The sequence below is a fragment of the Anolis sagrei genome, chromosome 5, assembly GCF_037176765.1.
Source record: "Anolis sagrei isolate rAnoSag1 chromosome 5, rAnoSag1.mat, whole genome shotgun sequence".
Taxonomy (NCBI): Eukaryota; Metazoa; Chordata; class Lepidosauria; order Squamata; family Dactyloidae; genus Anolis; species Anolis sagrei.
Genome location: NC_090025.1, coordinates 46,047,245 through 46,064,423, shown reverse-complemented (window position 1 = coordinate 46,064,423; position 17,179 = coordinate 46,047,245). Strand labels below are relative to the sequence as shown.

The 17,179-nt window shown below is 39.7% G+C and overlaps 1 protein-coding gene across 3 annotated transcripts in view; it reads left to right on the top strand.

The window, feature by feature from the left end:
* Positions 1-17,179, top strand: part of INPP4B (inositol polyphosphate-4-phosphatase type II B) — a 314,390-nt gene that overhangs the window by 137,469 nt on the left and 159,742 nt on the right. For all 3 annotated transcript variants that reach the window (XM_060778904.2, XM_067468684.1, XM_060778903.2), the window contains 2 exons: positions 2,074-2,298; positions 3,558-3,602. In XM_060778904.2, coding sequence (XP_060634887.2) covers positions 2,074-2,298; positions 3,558-3,602 — 270 coding nt within the window. The remainder of the gene's footprint in view (positions 1-2,073; positions 2,299-3,557; positions 3,603-17,179) is intronic.

Here is a 17,179-nt window from a genome sequence, read left to right as displayed (position 1 = left end):
GTTCCATGGCTTTTCTTTACAGACTCTAAAATTAAGTTAGTAATTTTAAGATTTATCTACCATTTCTGATTCAAAGCTTTCAGCTGCTCAATATACCTTTAAATATTCCATTCCACAGGGGACACTATTGCTGGTGGTTCTCCATTTTTGCATTTAAGGTGGGTATTTTAAAATGGAAACATCAAGCCCCAGGGACAATAGCTATAGTGGTGTCCATAAGTAATAAGCTTTCCTTCCATCCTCTGGTTCCAGGGAGTATGAATGAGTTGTTGGGAAGGAATTACTGTATAGATAGCTCATAGAAAGATATAGATAGCTCAGCTGCAAAACCAGATAGCCACAAATTGGATACCTTTGGATACATAGTTAAGTTTGCTGGTGTCTTCTGTTAAAGCAGCATTGATTTCTTTGTTACTTCTTGCTTACTTTGTGTCCGATCATTTATACTGTGTTAAATGTCATGCTGAATTTGCAACTAAATGAAACTGTCAATATGGCAGAATTTTAAGTACTCAGAAGAAGCCATTTTCTTTGTGAATACCAATCAGATGAGTGAATCTCCTAGGGAACCCAAGAATTCGTTCATTCTTACTTATATTCTCTCACACACACATGGAGAAGAAGACCAAGAAATAAACACTTAGGGCACTTCCAGACAGCAATTAATTTCAGGCAAAAACGAGTTAAAGTAATCTGTTTTAACCTGCTTTGCTGTCATCACGCCCACTCAAAAACAACAGGTTTTCCCTGTTGCCCCCATGCCCCCCTGGTAACTTCCACTGACCCCCCCCCCCAAGCCCTTAAAATGGGAAGAAATTTACTAGGTTCCATTAGGCCTCTCCTGCAGGTTTCCTGGTGCATAGAATTGACACGCCAGGAGACGGGGTGGGGGGTCAGGAGTGATTTGCCTTCCTCTCCCCTTCCTGGCATGTCATTTTTATGCAGCAGGAGGCCTGTCAGAGAGGCCCTGGTAAGATCCTTCTTATTTATGAGCTTTGGGGGGAGGGATTTGGTTGCCCTTTTTGCTTCTCTGGGCTCATGGAGCCTGAAAAGTGAATTGAGCTGTGGGGACTGACCCTTCGGTAGTCCCATGTCTACCCAAGGGTCAGTTCCCACAGGGCCCATTCAGGAAGGCCTGGGTCTAATGGATATCTATTTAATTTGGGATAAAGCATGTTTACCTGCTTTGTCCTGAATTAATTTTCTTTTACCTGAGGCATTGTTTGGATGCCTCAGGTAAAAGTCTGACAGTTCCCGCATTTTGGGCCCTGTTTGGAAGGGCCCTTTGTTTCAGAACAGCTCTGAAGCAGACTCATTGATAGAACTCAATTCAGAATATTCTCTGTACATATTGTTGGTTCACCAAGAGCTGTGTCATTCTAAATTATTGCCAGATAATGATGAACAGTATTCTGGCAAGAATCGAGTGCATGGAGTCCAGTTGTAATGAAACAAACAATGAAATGCTTTGATCTAATGAGTTGCATTGCTCCATTTGACAGAGTTCTGCCTGTCAACACTGCTACTTCAGATTAGTACTCACTTTAGTTGCTTTGAAGGAACTTTCTGATCTGCCAAATAAGCAGTAAAAATGAGTATTCACTATTTCAGTTTAATGATACTGCCACCTAGTTTTTGAGCTACATTAATTGCTCTAGGATTTATTATTATTATTATTATTCTGACAAATTTTGAGAATTATAGAGTTTTTTTTAAAAAAAGTAAGCTTTTTAGAAGGGCACTGACTGTTCATATTTTATTAAGTGTACTTGAAAATTGTTTTAATTATTGCTTTTTATTGTATGTTTTAATTCTTTTTAAATGTTGGTAGTTGAATTCCTATTTTAATGCTGATCTTTTACTCTTTCTGAATGTATCATATTTTAGTTGTCAGCAGCAGAAGTGCAGTTAGAACATTTGAGTTGCACTGAATACAGAGCAACAACAGTTTAGCTTCTTATTATTTGTATGATATTCTGTATTGCTGCCAACATCCTTCTCATTACAATAATCATAAATACATCTATTAATGTCTGGCTTAATGCCTATTTGTCCATTTTGTTTTGAATGCAGAGTTTCAAAGTGGAGAACCAGATATTTACCTTGAAGCTCCATCGAGGTCTGATTGTGAATCTTGGGCTGTGGCACTTGGAGAGGCAAATTCTGAAGGTCTGTGTAATAAAATCCAGCAGCTCCAGACACTAATCATGGAAATCAAGGAAGAGAAAACAGCAGACGAAGTACAGCAGTTTCTTCCATCAGCACAGGCAGAGAGACTTGCAGATCCTAAGCTTGCAGGTAAGCATGCTGTTTGTTACATTTTTAATCATGCAAATCTATTGGAAGGAGTAGGAAGCCATTATGTCTCTAATACCTTGATTTGGGCAGATTAGATATCCAGTAGGGATCATCCTGTAGTTTGTGAAGTTAATGCAGTACTGAGAATGTGTTTGCATGAATTCTTTACACCTGACTCATAAGCCATACAGTAGAGTATCGCTTATCCAACCTTCGCTCATCCAACGTTCTGTAGCCTGCTTCCCGCCCGGATCCACAGCTGTTTACATTGCAATGTTTGGTGCTAAATTTGTAAATACAGTAATTAGTACACAACATTACCATGTATTGAATTGCTTTTTCTGTTGATTTGTTGTAAAACATGATGTTTTGGTGCTTAATGAGTCAAATCATAACGTAATTTGACATTTAATAGGCTTTTCCTTAATCCCTCCTTATTATCCAACATTTGCTGGCTTATCTAACATTCTGCTGGCCTGTTTATGTTGGATAAGCAAGACTCTACTGTACTTCCAGTGGAAAAGTGCATACATTTGACTAGCTGGTACAGGTACCTTACTTCCCTGAAAATAAGACAGAGTCTTATATTACTTTTTGCTCTAAAGATGTGTTAGGGCTTATTTTCAGGGAATATCTTGTTTTTCCAAATTGACTTTAAGTAGGGCTTTTTTTGAGCATCCTCAAAAATCCTGAAAAATCATGCTAGGGCTTATTTTTGGGATAGGTCTTATTTTTAGGGATCCAGGGTATTATTAGTGTTTCTATTTGTTTTAAAATATTTAGAGATATTTCCATTAACTTATATTGATTTTTTGTATAATATGTTACAAACCTTTATCTATTACTTTGATCCATATCCTACCTTCCCTCCAGTGAGTGCTAGAAAATATAGATAGCTCCCCTCATTGCCCTAAAAAGTAACATTAAATTTAGGAAGTGAAAATGACTAGTAGAAGTAAGGGAGAGCTAATTGCCTCGACCAGTTCCATCTGCCTGTCACAAGAACAAGACAGTGCTTCACTTCATTTGTCTAACTTTTAACAAAAGAATACGACCTTCGTTACTCTCGCCTGCACCTTTCCACCCTAATGGTAATGGCTAGCATCAGGGCAATGGACTTGGAACATAGCTCAAATTCTCTTTTGACAAGTTAGTACCAATGTTCCAGTGATACATTTAGTATAAAAATGCTAATCACATTCTGAAATTTATGAAAGAGTGCTGTGCATTTATTGACCAAGTTCTCTTTTTACCAACAGATCTTAAGAAGACTCTCTGTGAACCAAAGTTTGAATTCAGTCTTGGTAAGACAGAGCATTCCATTTTATTTAAACTAACATGTTTGTGTGTTTTAAAAACCATTAGGACTTTCTTTTTAAGAAATACAGTGGATGTATCTCAGAACAGTATTCTGTGAAGTAGCCGTGTAAAAAGTGGTCTCATTTCTTTATTAGAATTAGTTGAGGTTATATCTATTGGGGAACCGGTTCCAGACTTTAATTAATACAATGCAGACTTGATACTGGAGGAATTGTGGATTCTGACCTCTAGAATATTGCTGGCTCTGTAAAAAATAGGACCTTCAATTTTGAAATAATTAATATATGCACATAAGAATTATTTAAAGGTAAGATTTTAATTTCAAGGTACAGCGGCTTCTTAAGTGCTACCTTTTGAAACCAAATGTCTCTCTGAGAAAGTGTATCTTATTAATTGGTACATGCCATTCTTTCATTCAGGTGCATGTAACATTGTTAAAAATGTTCAATCAGTTAAACATACTAATTAGTTGAACATGTACTCATAGCTTCAGATAAGCATAGGTTTAAAGACATACAACCACTCGTGTTTCATTGAACTGACTTCCACAGCTTTCAGAATATCTCGATATTTTCAGAGTTTGGAAAGGAATGTTTGTTTGGTTTGGTTTATAGTTTCCATCACTCCCCAGTCAGTATGGTCAGTACCAAGTTTGGTGGAAAAGTTTATTAAACTGCAAAAACTTTGGCTTTGCAGGGGGGACACCCTACTATAGCATATTTTGCTTTAGACTCTCAATGATTGAATGTCTTTTAGAGTTTCCACGAATTTAAAATTGTTTATGGGCACATAAACAAAGTTTCCGGAGCAAAAATACTGCTTTTAAAGTAAGGACTACACAATTAAACAAGAAATAATACTTGCAAACTAGGAACATGTTTTCTTTATTCTTATTATTATTCGGAGGCAGAATGGCCATCTGTCAGGGTGCTTTGATTGAAGGTAATGGTGGAACTTATTCTCAAAAGGGCATTTTGGCTCCTCCCACAAATAGCGTAACTGTATCATTTTAAAAGCTGAGAGTGATGAATACCATCACATGACAGAATTGGCTATTTTGCCCATCTCTATCTGGATAATTGGCAGTAAAAAGTCACTTGCCAACCATCTTAGAAAGCATCTGAAAGGATAACCCTTTACAACCTTTTTAAATGCTAATATATCTCTACCCTACACTTGAAGCCTACGTCATGTGATGAACACAGTAGGCTGCCAATTCTTGAGTGGCTCAGTAGTATTTAATGTATGTGATGAAGTGGAAAGTGATTTTGGAAAATGTAGTCCAAAAATAATATTTCTAAATTCTGATTATTTCAGGCAATTTATTTTCTGATGCTTTATTATTTGGTTTTTTATGTGTTTCCTTGATGGATTTCCCTCCCACTTTTTGATTCAGAGATAACTTACACAAAATTAATATAATTCTTGCAATTTCTGGCCTGTCTGATAGACAGTTGTGCTCTCGAGTGGTATCTTCTTCATCCCAACCCAGTATAGGTTCCCATTAAATTAGATCTGATTTCCCTTTACCATGGGATAGTCTGTATTTTGGTGGTCTTTTCACTGGCCAACAGCAGTGAGACAACAAGTTAACAGATATAACAGCTCTGCACTTAATAGTGATTTTTGTTTTCTAAGGGATACTGTGATGTCTCGGCCTGTTTATTTCTCAGTTGGACTGTTCCATTTTACCAAGTTTAGGGGAGAGCTTAGGTTCCCCCTAGAGGCCGAGTTCAGTTGGTGCAGCCCATTCTGACTCAGAGCCAGAATGGGCTGGTTATAGAACTTCATTTCCCATTCTTTGTTAGTCATAGCTTATAGATAGTTACCAGATAGTGTCTGGTCTGGCCTAGCAATTTGAACAGGCCATCCTAATCACGTATTTGCCAAAGCTTATAGATAGATAGTACATATACATAGAATAGTTATAGCCGTATTTGCCTTATAGATAGTTTATAGTTATACATCCTCCTATAGTTAATAGTTGTATTTGCCATAGAATAGATAGTATTTGCCCTAAAGTTTATAATACATATTTGCCCTATATATAGAGAGTTTATAGATAGATAGTTTGTATTTGCCCTATAGATAGATAGTTATAGATAGATAGTTTAGATAGTACTTACCCCAGAGTTTATAGAGTATTTACCTCATAGAAATTATAGTTGTTTTTTTACCTCAGATTCACACCTTTGTACATTGTTGTTATTCACCTTGATTATTTAGTAAACATTGTTAAACTTAATCTTGTTTATAGAGTTTTATTTTGGGGGAATTATAGTATTTAGGGCATACCGATGGTCACTGGGAAAATAGCCAGACACATTTAGGTTTCTCATTAGATCTTCCTGGTGTGCCATCACAGTGATTAGGATCCTGATCGGCTTGTAGCCGTTTCAGATTGCTTATAGAAAGTTATAAGAGAGAGCCCACTCCCTGCAAAGGGGGTGTGAGAGAAGAAAAGGCACTGTTTTCATAGTGATAAGGAGCCTGATCGGCCTTGTAGCCGATTCGGATCGCTTATAGAAAGAAAAGAGAGAGCCCTCTCCCTCAGGGTGTGTGTGAGAGAAAAAGGCACTGTTTCCACTTTTCCATTGGAAAGTGTATCAATGTTATAGGAATACTTGGGTGAAGTGTTGCTAAATTGAATACTTTTATAGTAAGGAGAGTTAGGGGCAGCTTTTAAAGTAAAAAAGCTGCCTGCCTTCCTTTTTAAAAGATATTGGAGGCTTGTTTCCTGTCAGAGAGTGAAAAGGGCAAGGCTAGCATCTGCTATTTGTCTTAAGGGGGCATTTGGCGCCAAAAGGGGTTCTTTACAGTTTGGCAGCCATTTTGTGTTCATCTTTTAAGCCTACTATAGTAACATCAGAACTGTGACAGCCTTATTGTCCCCTCAATAAGAAGCGGCAGCCATTTTGCCTTCACCAATATACATAGAGTTCTATGGGTTTGTGCTTATAGTTTAGAAAGAGCGGGAAAAGGTGTTTTGGGGCCTGTTTTTGCATTTTTCTGAGGAAAAGGAGTTACAATACTCTTAAACCTATTCCAGTAAATTGTTGTTTTGCTGTTATAGCATAGGTGGTGACAGTAGGCTGTGTGAACATTTTGCCTCACACTCAGTTCTCTTCACCCACATAGAGTTGTTGCCTCGGCAACCAGCAAACAACAAAAATGGATGGGCTTTCTGATGGAAGTGCAGACAGGCATGTACACATTTCCCGTTCACATAGGGTTAGGCACCCCACAGAGAAGGCCCTACAGCTGTTGCTGGAAAGGGAAAGTCTTTTAATTGTGAAGGCAGAAAGTGCTTGGAAACGCCTGCAGTATGGCATGAACACCTTGTTAGCCTCCAGAGACCCTGAGGTAATAGCAGTGCACAAAGAAGAGCTCCAGGATAGTTTTTTACTCTGGAAAACTAGTATAGAAAGGCAACAACAAGTCCTTACAAACATCAATGATGATGATGCCCAAGCAAGACTGCAAGCATTGTCATTGGACTATCAAAGTAAAGAAAGAAAGTTTAATGCCGTGCTTGAAGCTGCACAGTTTCGGCTTCAGGGATTTCAGCTGAGGGAGGCTTACTCTTTATCCCCTCCTAGAAGCCCCAAGTCCAGCAAGGGTTTCTACCCTCAGCATCCCTTAAGTGTCAAAAGTTCTGTCACATACAGATCACATAGATCAAATTCCAGTAGTACATCATCTTCCCACAGTAAGATTTCTTCTGTGGCAGCTCAACATTTCAAAGAAGTTGAGAGTATGAAGCTCAAGGTGCAAATATTGCAGGCAGAAGCTGAATCGGCTATGGCTGTGAAAGAGCTAGACTTCTCTCAACTACAAGCTAAGCAGGCCATACAGCAAGCTGAAATGGAAGCCCAGCTATCAGCTTTACAAAGCAAAAGAAATATAACTGAAAAGGCCAAGGAAGCGGCCAAGCTTGCTGTTAGGGCAAGAATTCTTGCCAAAGCTTTTCAGGATGAATTGATTCCTGAAAATGTTAGGCTGCTGCCTCAGGAGGACATCGAATCAAAGATGTCATTTCTTCTCCTGTCTGACAAAGATGTCACCACCAAAAAGCTAAGCCCTATTTATACCAACACAGTAGAGGATCTGCCTAATGCTGAGGGGGAAAGATCTGCATCTCAGCTTAACCATCAGCCATCAGCAGCTGTCTTTCACGAAGATGAGAGTCCTGTCAAAGTGCAGAAATCTACAGCGGGGAGCCAGTCCTTTATGCTCCCCACCTGTTCCCCTGTTCCTGCCAACTGGTCCCTCCCTGACCCCAAACCTGAGAAAGAAGTTAAAGTGGAGTTTTTGGACAATGCACCTTGTGTCCAGAATTCCTTCCCCAGCCAAACCATAGCCTCAGGTGATTCTCCTTTGGGTCAGGGTGAAGGCACAGGGAGGGAAAAAGCAGTCTTTTCTGCGCCAAATCAAATGTTTTCCATGCCATCTGTGGCCTGGAACCCCTCCTTCTTCAAAAGCCCCAAGAGAGACTTAAAAGATAAGGGAGTTCAAAAGTTTTCAGACCAGCCAGAAGACTTCCACCTTTGGAAGACAACCTTTAAAAGGGCTATAAAAGATTTACAGTTATCTGCTGATGAGGAGCTTACTTTGCTCATTTCTTGGCTGGGTCCTACTTCTGCGCCACAAGTTCAGAGAGTCTATGCCGCTCATGTATCAGACCCTGAAAGGGCGCTAGATTCCGCCTGGTCACGACTGCAAGAGAGATATGGGGCTTCCTCTGAAATAGAGACTTCGCTCCTAAATAGACTTCATAGTTTTCCAGTTCTTAAACTCAAGGACTGTAAGCAACTATGGGATTTAAGCGACCTGTTAGTGGAGTTAGAATCTGCCATGGCCAACCCACAGCTCCCTGGGTTGGCATGTCTAAACCAATACATCACTCAGAGGCAAATTCTGCAAAAGCTCCCCTTCCAATTTCAAGAAGCATGGGGAAAAGAAGTCTTCACTTATAAGGAGCAGAATATGCAAAAATACCCATCTTTTGCACACCTTGTTGCATTTGTAAACAGAGCTGCAAGAGAAAGAAATGATCCTCAAACAGGATTTCCCACTCTTTACCAAGGCCCTCGACAGGAAAGGTCTTTTGAAACTCAGAAGAACCTTCCAGATGGTGCCAAAAGGTCTGCCTTTTCTGTTAAGTCCACAGAAGTTATTGAGTGTGGACCAGAGACTAAAGGAATTCTTTGCCCGCTACATAAAAGGCCCCATAGTCTCGCAGACTGCACTGAGTTTGCTAAAAGGCCTTACGATGAAAGAGTTGCCATAGTGGAAAAGGCAAAGGTCTGCTTTAGGTGTTGCAGTTCCCAAAGACATTTTGCAAGGGACTGCAAGTCTACGGTAAAATGTACGGAGTGCAATAGTGCAAAACATTGCACTGCCATGCACAATTTCAAAGCCAGGGGTAAAGCAGTCAACTCTAAAGAGGAAGAGTCGGGTTCTGCAACCAAGCCTGATCCTAGTCTTCACAAGGAAGAAAATAAGACCGCTGTAGCTTGCACCAAGCTATGTCAGGGCTCCCATCAGCAACGTACCTGCCACCCGATTTGTTTGGCTGAGGTTTTCCCTCAAGGAAAGCCTCAACTTAAGAAGAGACTTTATGTTGCCCTCGATTCCCAGAGCGATGCATCTTTAGCTACCCCTAGTTTCTTTGATATGTTCAACATCAAAGCCAAAACTATAGAGTACGTAATGTCCACCTGCACTGGCCAACATAAGCTACAGGGAAGAGTTACATCAGGCTTCACCATCTCCCCGTGTGGTAGCAAGACAAGTTTCAAGTTGCCTGCATTGCTTGAGTGTTCCACCATACCAAGGAACAAAGGTCAAATAGTCACCAAATCAGTGGTTGAGAGTCATCCTCATTTGAAGAGACTTAAAAGTCAGATCCCTGACTTAGACTTAGAGGCTGACATAGCTCTCCTTTTAGGTTCAGACTGTCCGGATTTATTTCAAATCCTAGAACAAATAAAAGGCCCTCCAGGAGCTCCTATCGCCCAGAAGCTTCCGTTAGGGTGGATAGTCATAGGGCCAGTCTGCAAGGACAAAATGTGCCCTCCAGCCATATCCAAGCTAGTGGGCTACAGCAAATCTTCCAAGTCATGCCCTACACAATTGCAAAGCTGTTTAAGCCAGATCAGTGTTTGCTGTTCAAGTTCGATAATTGACAACTCGTCAATTTTTGAATCCGCTTGTAGGGACGTTGACTTAAGCTTCTCCAAAGAAGAACAAAGATTTATGGACATTCCAAACAAAGAAGCAGTGCCACCCCACAAGAAGGCATTGCTCAAAAAGTCAGCTTGCCAGGATTTCATTCGTTTGGGGCCGAACACTGCGTGTGAGACCAGCAATAGGCCAGATGGCAACAAGAGCATTTCCTGTGCTGAGCCAAGTCGGTGGATTCATGTCGCCGCTGAGGAGAGACCAGCAGACATCATTTCCCAAGGGGCGTCTGCTCGGAGGTTGCTGCGTTCCAGCTGGCTGTCGGGTTCCGGATGCCTTGCAGACCCAGGTTCTCCAAAGGACAACACACCATTGACCTTTCCGGAGCTTTCTGAGTCAACTCCAGAGAAGAAAGGTTGGACAGCACTCCCACGAGGACGTCAGGGTAAGAGACATTGCTTTAAAGGACTAAAGTGCTTCCTGGAACTTTTGGCCTATGGGTGTCACCCAAGAAGAAGGCCTCAGTGTGGATGACCATATCAGGAAGACTCCAATCAAGATGGACTCCAACTGAAAGACTGATACTCACCAAAGACTTATCACAGACTTGGTGGTTTTATTAAAAGTTTAAAGTTTGTTGTATTTAATTGTATAAAGTGATTTGTTATAGTTTGTATATGCAAATTTGTTCCAAATTTGAGCGGGGAGTGTGATGTCTCGGCCTGTTTATTTCTCAGTTGGACTGTTCCATTTTACCAAGTTTAGGGGAGAGCTTAGGTTCCCCCTAGAGGCCGAGTTCAGTTGGTGCAGCCCATTCTGACTCAGAGCCAGAATGGGCTGGTTATAGAACTTCATTTCCCATTCTTTGTTAGTCATAGCTTATAGATAGTTACCAGATAGTGTCTGGTCTGGCCTAGCAATTTGAACAGGCCATCCTAATCACGTATTTGCCAAAGCTTATAGATAGATAGTACATATACATAGAATAGTTATAGCCGTATTTGCCTTATAGATAGTTTATAGTTATACATCCTCCTATAGTTAATAGTTGTATTTGCCATAGAATAGATAGTATTTGCCCTAAAGTTTATAATACATATTTGCCCTATATATAGAGAGTTTATAGATAGATAGTTTGTATTTGCCCTATAGATAGATAGTTATAGATAGATAGTTTAGATAGTACTTACCCCAGAGTTTATAGAGTATTTACCTCATAGAAATTATAGTTGTTTTTTTACCTCAGATTCACACCTTTGTACATTGTTGTTATTCACCTTGATTATTTAGTAAACATTGTTAAACTTAATCTTGTTTATAGAGTTTTATTTTGGGGGAATTATAGTATTTAGGGCATACCGATGGTCACTGGGAAAATAGCCAGACACATTTAGGTTTCTCATTAGATCTTCCTGGTGTGCCATCACAGATACCATTCTGAAATATTTTTCGATGGTCATAAAAAATAAATTTTTCATTATAAGTCTTAAGATCTCAAGCTTTGAAGTTTTAATATGCATTTCAAGTTCCGTGTTGTTGGTTTGGTATGGAAACAGCACTCCCCCTTTTATGACGTTTGTGTCATATATGTCTATCCTTAGGGTGACGTATATTTTGTTTATTCATTTTAAAGTTAAAATAATTCTGACACCCTATCAATACCTTGCATGAACACACAGTTGGTTGCATGATTTCTGTTTATACATATGGGATTATATACACAATGATTTTATGTGCATTGTTACCCCTGTGTAGAAGGTGAGGCCAGGATCACCACATTGGCTCCACACAAAGGCAAGATCTTTGGTCTTTGGAAGCGTAATCTTAACTAATTAAAGATGGCATGTAGGAGTCCATTGAATTCAACCCTCTGCTACCTGAATCCCCCAAAGTGATTGACAGCAATACCCATCTTGTCCAACTAACATGGTGGTCATGCTCATGGGGATTTTGGGAATTGGCAGATTTGTGAGCATCAGGTTGAGGAATACTGCTCCTGCACAAGAAAAAAAAAATCAACAAATTCTTCAGAAAGAGGCGCATATTTTAAAATGTTAATGGTTTACCTTCAGTACATTATTCTACTGCGGCATGCCATACACAACTTACACAAAGAGTGCATGTGTGGAATTGAATCCCTACATTTCTGCGTTCAGAGAATATATGTGAATGATAAAATGATAGCTTATTTCAATTTCTCTCTTGTTTTTGGAGGCTGACTAGATGCCTTTTATTTCAATGGTGCCCAAAGAGCCAGGGTGGTATAGTGGCTTGAGGACTGGATTCTGGAGATCAGGGTTTGGGACCCTACTTGGCCATGGAAGCTCACTGGGTGACCTTGAGCAAGTCACACTCTCTCAGCCTCTAAGGCCTTCTAAGGGCAATGCCACTCTGAACAATCTTGCCAAGAGAACCCTGTGATAGGTTTACCTTATAGTTTTGGTTTGTGTGTGTCAGGAGCGACTTGAGAAACTGCAGGTCGCTTGTGGTGTGAGAAAATTGGCTGTCTGCAAGGACGTTTCCCAGGGGACACCCTCATGTGTTGATGTTTTACCATCCTTGTGGGAGGCTTCTCTCATGTCCCCACATGGGGAACTGGAGCTGACAGAGGGAGCTTATCCACTCTCTCCACATATTTGAACCTTTGACCTGCCAGTCTTCAGTCCTGCTGACAGAAGGGTTTAACCCATTGTTCCACCGGGAGCTCATTATAATTGCAATAAGATGAAAATGACTTGAAGGCCCAAAACAACAAGTGGCACTCAATTTTCGGTAAATACTCCCGCTTCCTCTAGGACAGCATCCTTTCATGTTAACAGTAACTGGGAAATCAAATCAGCATGAATTCAAAAACAGATGCTGAGACGGAGCATAAAGATGAAACTGGGTTCCTTTTTATGCAATTGTTATTCCTCAGCATAATGAGGTACACAGTTGCTTACGTGCGTTCCCCATACCATTTTCCTTTTGTGCTGAATCAGACCAACATGAGTGACAAAAGCATAGCATATAATTCCCATAATGGAACATGGATGCTTTAAGAGAGTTATGTATAGTGGCCAAAGTGTAAATGTCCTATTGTATTAAACAACTTCCCCACATCCTTTTATCTTCATGTACGTCATCTTTTGTTTATTTCTGAATGATCCCTTTGCTTTTCTGATGAATAATTCTAGCCTGAACTAGTTAGAGAAACCATGGCGAAGAAATAGGTCAGTCTTTATTAAAATAGCTACTGAGGAAGTTTCCTTTTGAATCCAGAAAAATAAAAGACCACTTCTAGTTTGTTTTACTTGCATGTTTTGAACTAAAAACACATTTTCAGGGATTTATTTTGAGTAGCTCTAGTTAAACTGTTCAGTGGAGAGCATGTGGATATCTGAGCTTCAAAAGCTATTTAACAGCTGAAAGGGCCCTGCTGGCATTTAACTGTTCTTCAGAGGCAAGGTTTTATCACTCTTGTTCTGGAGTGATGCGCCAGATAATGGGATTGTATTTGGATTAAAAAAAAATCACACTGGATTTTTTTTTATTAAAGGAGATGAAGGGATGGTATAGCCAACAAAGGAGAAAGAACTGAGTATTTTGAGAGGTAGCCTGAAGAAGCTTGGTGTTTAAATTCTTTATTATACACTGAATTATTTAAGCACAGGTTATTTTCTTAGCATTTTAGCTTGTTATGTCTGGTGTCTAGCTTATTTTGCATATTTTTAATAAGATGTTCTAAATTGGATTTTGGCTTAGCTTGACAACAAGTTCCATTGGATGAACATACCAACCTGCTGATTTGCACCATGGTCTGTGTAATAAGTGTATTAATGGGGTTCTCTAACTCATATTTCAAAGACATCCTTGATTTCAGCTAAAAAATCTACTGAGGAAGTATTTTTATGATCAAGTGCTGATAGGTTTTTTAAAAACCCTTAAACATCCATAATTTACTAAGCATTCCACACGGATTGCTATCTAAAGGGAGAGAGCAAGTATTATCCTTAAGCAGGAATATGTTGGCCTAGCCAATGGTATAGACCTCTTAGTCCAGCCAGTGTGGACACTGTTGCCCTGTCTCTCCCTCTTGTTAGTCCCTTGGAAAGCTTGATGGGGGAGTAAAGTTCAAAGCAAAGAGTGGTGAAATTGCAGTGGGCTTCTCAGCCAAAGCAGTGGAGATAATGCTACTATGTTGGCCATTGATGCTATCCTTTTGACTTGGTTACTCCATGCCTTCACCTCTATGATATCGTCCAAAGGCTTATTATACAAGTCAAATTTCAAAGGCTGACAAGTATTTGTTGGTTAATTTCTGCTATTGATACTTATATTAAAATGCGAACAGTGTGTGGGCTTTAGCAAATACAAATCACATCAAGTACAAAAGGAAACAAAAGCAGAAAAATGAGCCCTGGATTTATGAGTGGATACCTGGATGTTTTCCAGTTTTCAAATGCCTTGTCTGGATTATGGCTGTACCTTCAACATCATAAGGCCTTTATTTGGACCCCCTTCATCATGACTTTTATGCTGCCTTTGCTTGTTGTTTCTTTTAATATGCCATACATTGTCTCTTGTTTGACACTCTTAAAGGCTCACATTTTATCTGATTCTGTACTATGATAGTTCTTTTCCTGTCCAGTATTATTTTAGCTCGAAGACAGCCAGTGTTGTGTAGTAGTTTGAGCATTGGACTACAACACTGGAGACCAGGGTTAAATTTCCCACTCAACCATGGAAACCTATTGTGTGATCTTGATTGATACACTCTCTGCCCCAGAAAATACTATGATGGGATTGCCTTAGGTTTGCCATAAATGAGAAATGACTTGAAGGTAAATGATAACAATCGGGGGGGGGGGGGGGCACACAAAAGGATAACTTTCCTATTCCTTGTACTCAATATTCCTCAGTAACCTCTTGAACCTTTCCATTTTTATTTTTTATTTTTTGCTTTCTGCTGCTGTGTCTGTGCTTTTTGCATTGGGCAAGTGAAATAAATGTATGTTAGAACTGCACACACACCCAATACACATATACATAATCTGTGTTAGTAGCATGTCACTTTAAATGTGTTGGATTTTGGAGGGGGTATACTTGTTTTATTTTTGAGCTTCCTCTTAATATTTCTTCTTAGATGCTCATTGTTGTTATCCCGGACATAATACACAGAACCAAATATCTTCTTTTTCTCCAAATATTGGTTTCCCTACTGTCATTTGAATATACTATGAACATACTTTGAACAGTCTATGAACATACTTTTTTTATTCCTCTTTCTGTCTCCTGTTTGGCTTATTATTATTATTATTATTATTATTATATTTATACCCCGCTTTATCTCCCCCAAAGGGGACTTAAAGTGGCTTGACCTAAATTTTCATTGTTCCTCAGTTCCTCCTTTGGAACTTCGTGAAAAGATGGACTTGTATGTGGCCAAGTCATCTTCTGGATAAGGACCACTACTCTTTTCCCCCTCTGATCTTCCATTGTCCCACCTTTGCTTCAGCCTATTTTTCCACGATTTAGCTGCCAAAATCACACTTCTCTTATTGATGAAATTTCCTAACACCCTTCCTTTTTGCTGTCTTCAGTTGGCTTCCAATTCATGTTAATTATTCTTGCCTCAAAAACCCTCTAGCCTGGACTTTTACTACTAACCTTTCCTCTCTGGTATAACAAATTCATGTCTTGATGACCTGCACTACCTGACCAACATGACAAGGAACTGTCAGAAAACAATCTCCCTCACAAAAAGTTTACTTTCACTTATTTGCTGCCTTCTACATTTGGAACTAAGTAGTGTTGTTACCTATATTTCTTCCTTTAATATATATATATTTAAAAATATCATTTTCTCTTAATGCCTTTTAGTTGCTGTATAATGAAGCTTACGAACATGTAACTGAAGCAATTTCATATTCTCTTACCCCACTCCACTCCCATACTGTTCTGTCTTTTCTTTTGTTGTTTCCCATGTGTCAAATTTAAGATTTAGATATTAGATTGTAACCTCTTTAGGACAAGGACCCTCATTTGCATTTAGATAGCTAATTTGTATCCTACTTTTTTCATAATGAGTTCCAAAAGAAAGTGGCTTGTGAAATTGAAAAATACAACAACTTTCAATAACAACTTTTCTAGTGACTCCTCCTGCTCAGTTGCTAAACCCTGCAAAAACATTGTTCTTAGAACTGTCGTGGTTCTCTCCCCAGCTCTGTGGTGCTATTAAGCATATGTGAAAGCATAATTATTTTTATAATTCTCCCAGTTGTTCTTGCTACACAGTCTACTGTTTGTGCCCTCTGTAACATTTGATCGTTTTTAATCATTGCATCATATGCTGTATCTTTTCTTTCATTAACTAATTGTCATCTCCAAGGCAGTAGAGCTTTCTGCACAGTATAGCACCATGATCCCATTTCTCACAGGATGGATCTACACTGCCCTATATCCCAGGATCTGATCCCAGATTATCTACTTATCCCAGATTATCTGGCAGTGTAGACTGATATCATCCAATTCAAAGCAGGTAATCTGAGATAAGATCCTGGGATATAGGGCAGTGTAGATCCAGCCACAGAGAGATGATGCCACTATTAAGTATATGAATTTTTAAATTCATTTTATAACCTTTGTTTTTAGACAATTGCCCATAAAATGAAGTTGAACCAAAGGAAGACAAATTGTCTGGGCAGCTAATTTTATTTATTTATTTATTTATTTACATTATTTATATCCCGCCCATATCAGCCCGGAGGTGACTCAGGGCAGTCTACATATCAGCACAATTCGATGCCATCAATACATACATTCAAAAAGCAAAAACAATTAAGTGCATTTAGACAAAAAAAGGCAATGCAATAACAATTTAAAAAGAGCTATATCCTCTCATTCCAATCCTCATCCGTTTCATTGTCTTGGCCATTCCTGGGTCATTCTCCATCTCAAGCTTGACTATTTATTCTGGGGTTCCGAATGCTTGCTCGAAGAGCCAGGTTTTTACTCTCTTCCAAAAAGTCAGGAGGGAGGGGGCTGATCTCATATCCCTAGGCAGGGAGTTCCACAGCCGAGGGGCCACCACAGAGAAGGCCCTGTCCCTCGTTCCCGCCAAGCGTGCTTGCAAAGCAGAAGGGATCGAGAGCAGGGCCTCCTCAGATGATCTTAACTTCCTGGTAGGTTCGTAGGAAGAGATGCGTTCAGATAGGTAGGCTGGGCCAGAACTGTTTATGGCTTTATAGGCTAAAGCCAGCACTTGGAATTGAGCCCGGTAGCAAATTGGCAGCCAGTGGAGCTGATGCAGCAGGGGAGTTGTGTGCTCCCTGAGCGCCGCTCCTGTTAGCAACCTGGCTGCCACATGCTGGACCATTTGAAGCTTCCGGGCCGTCTT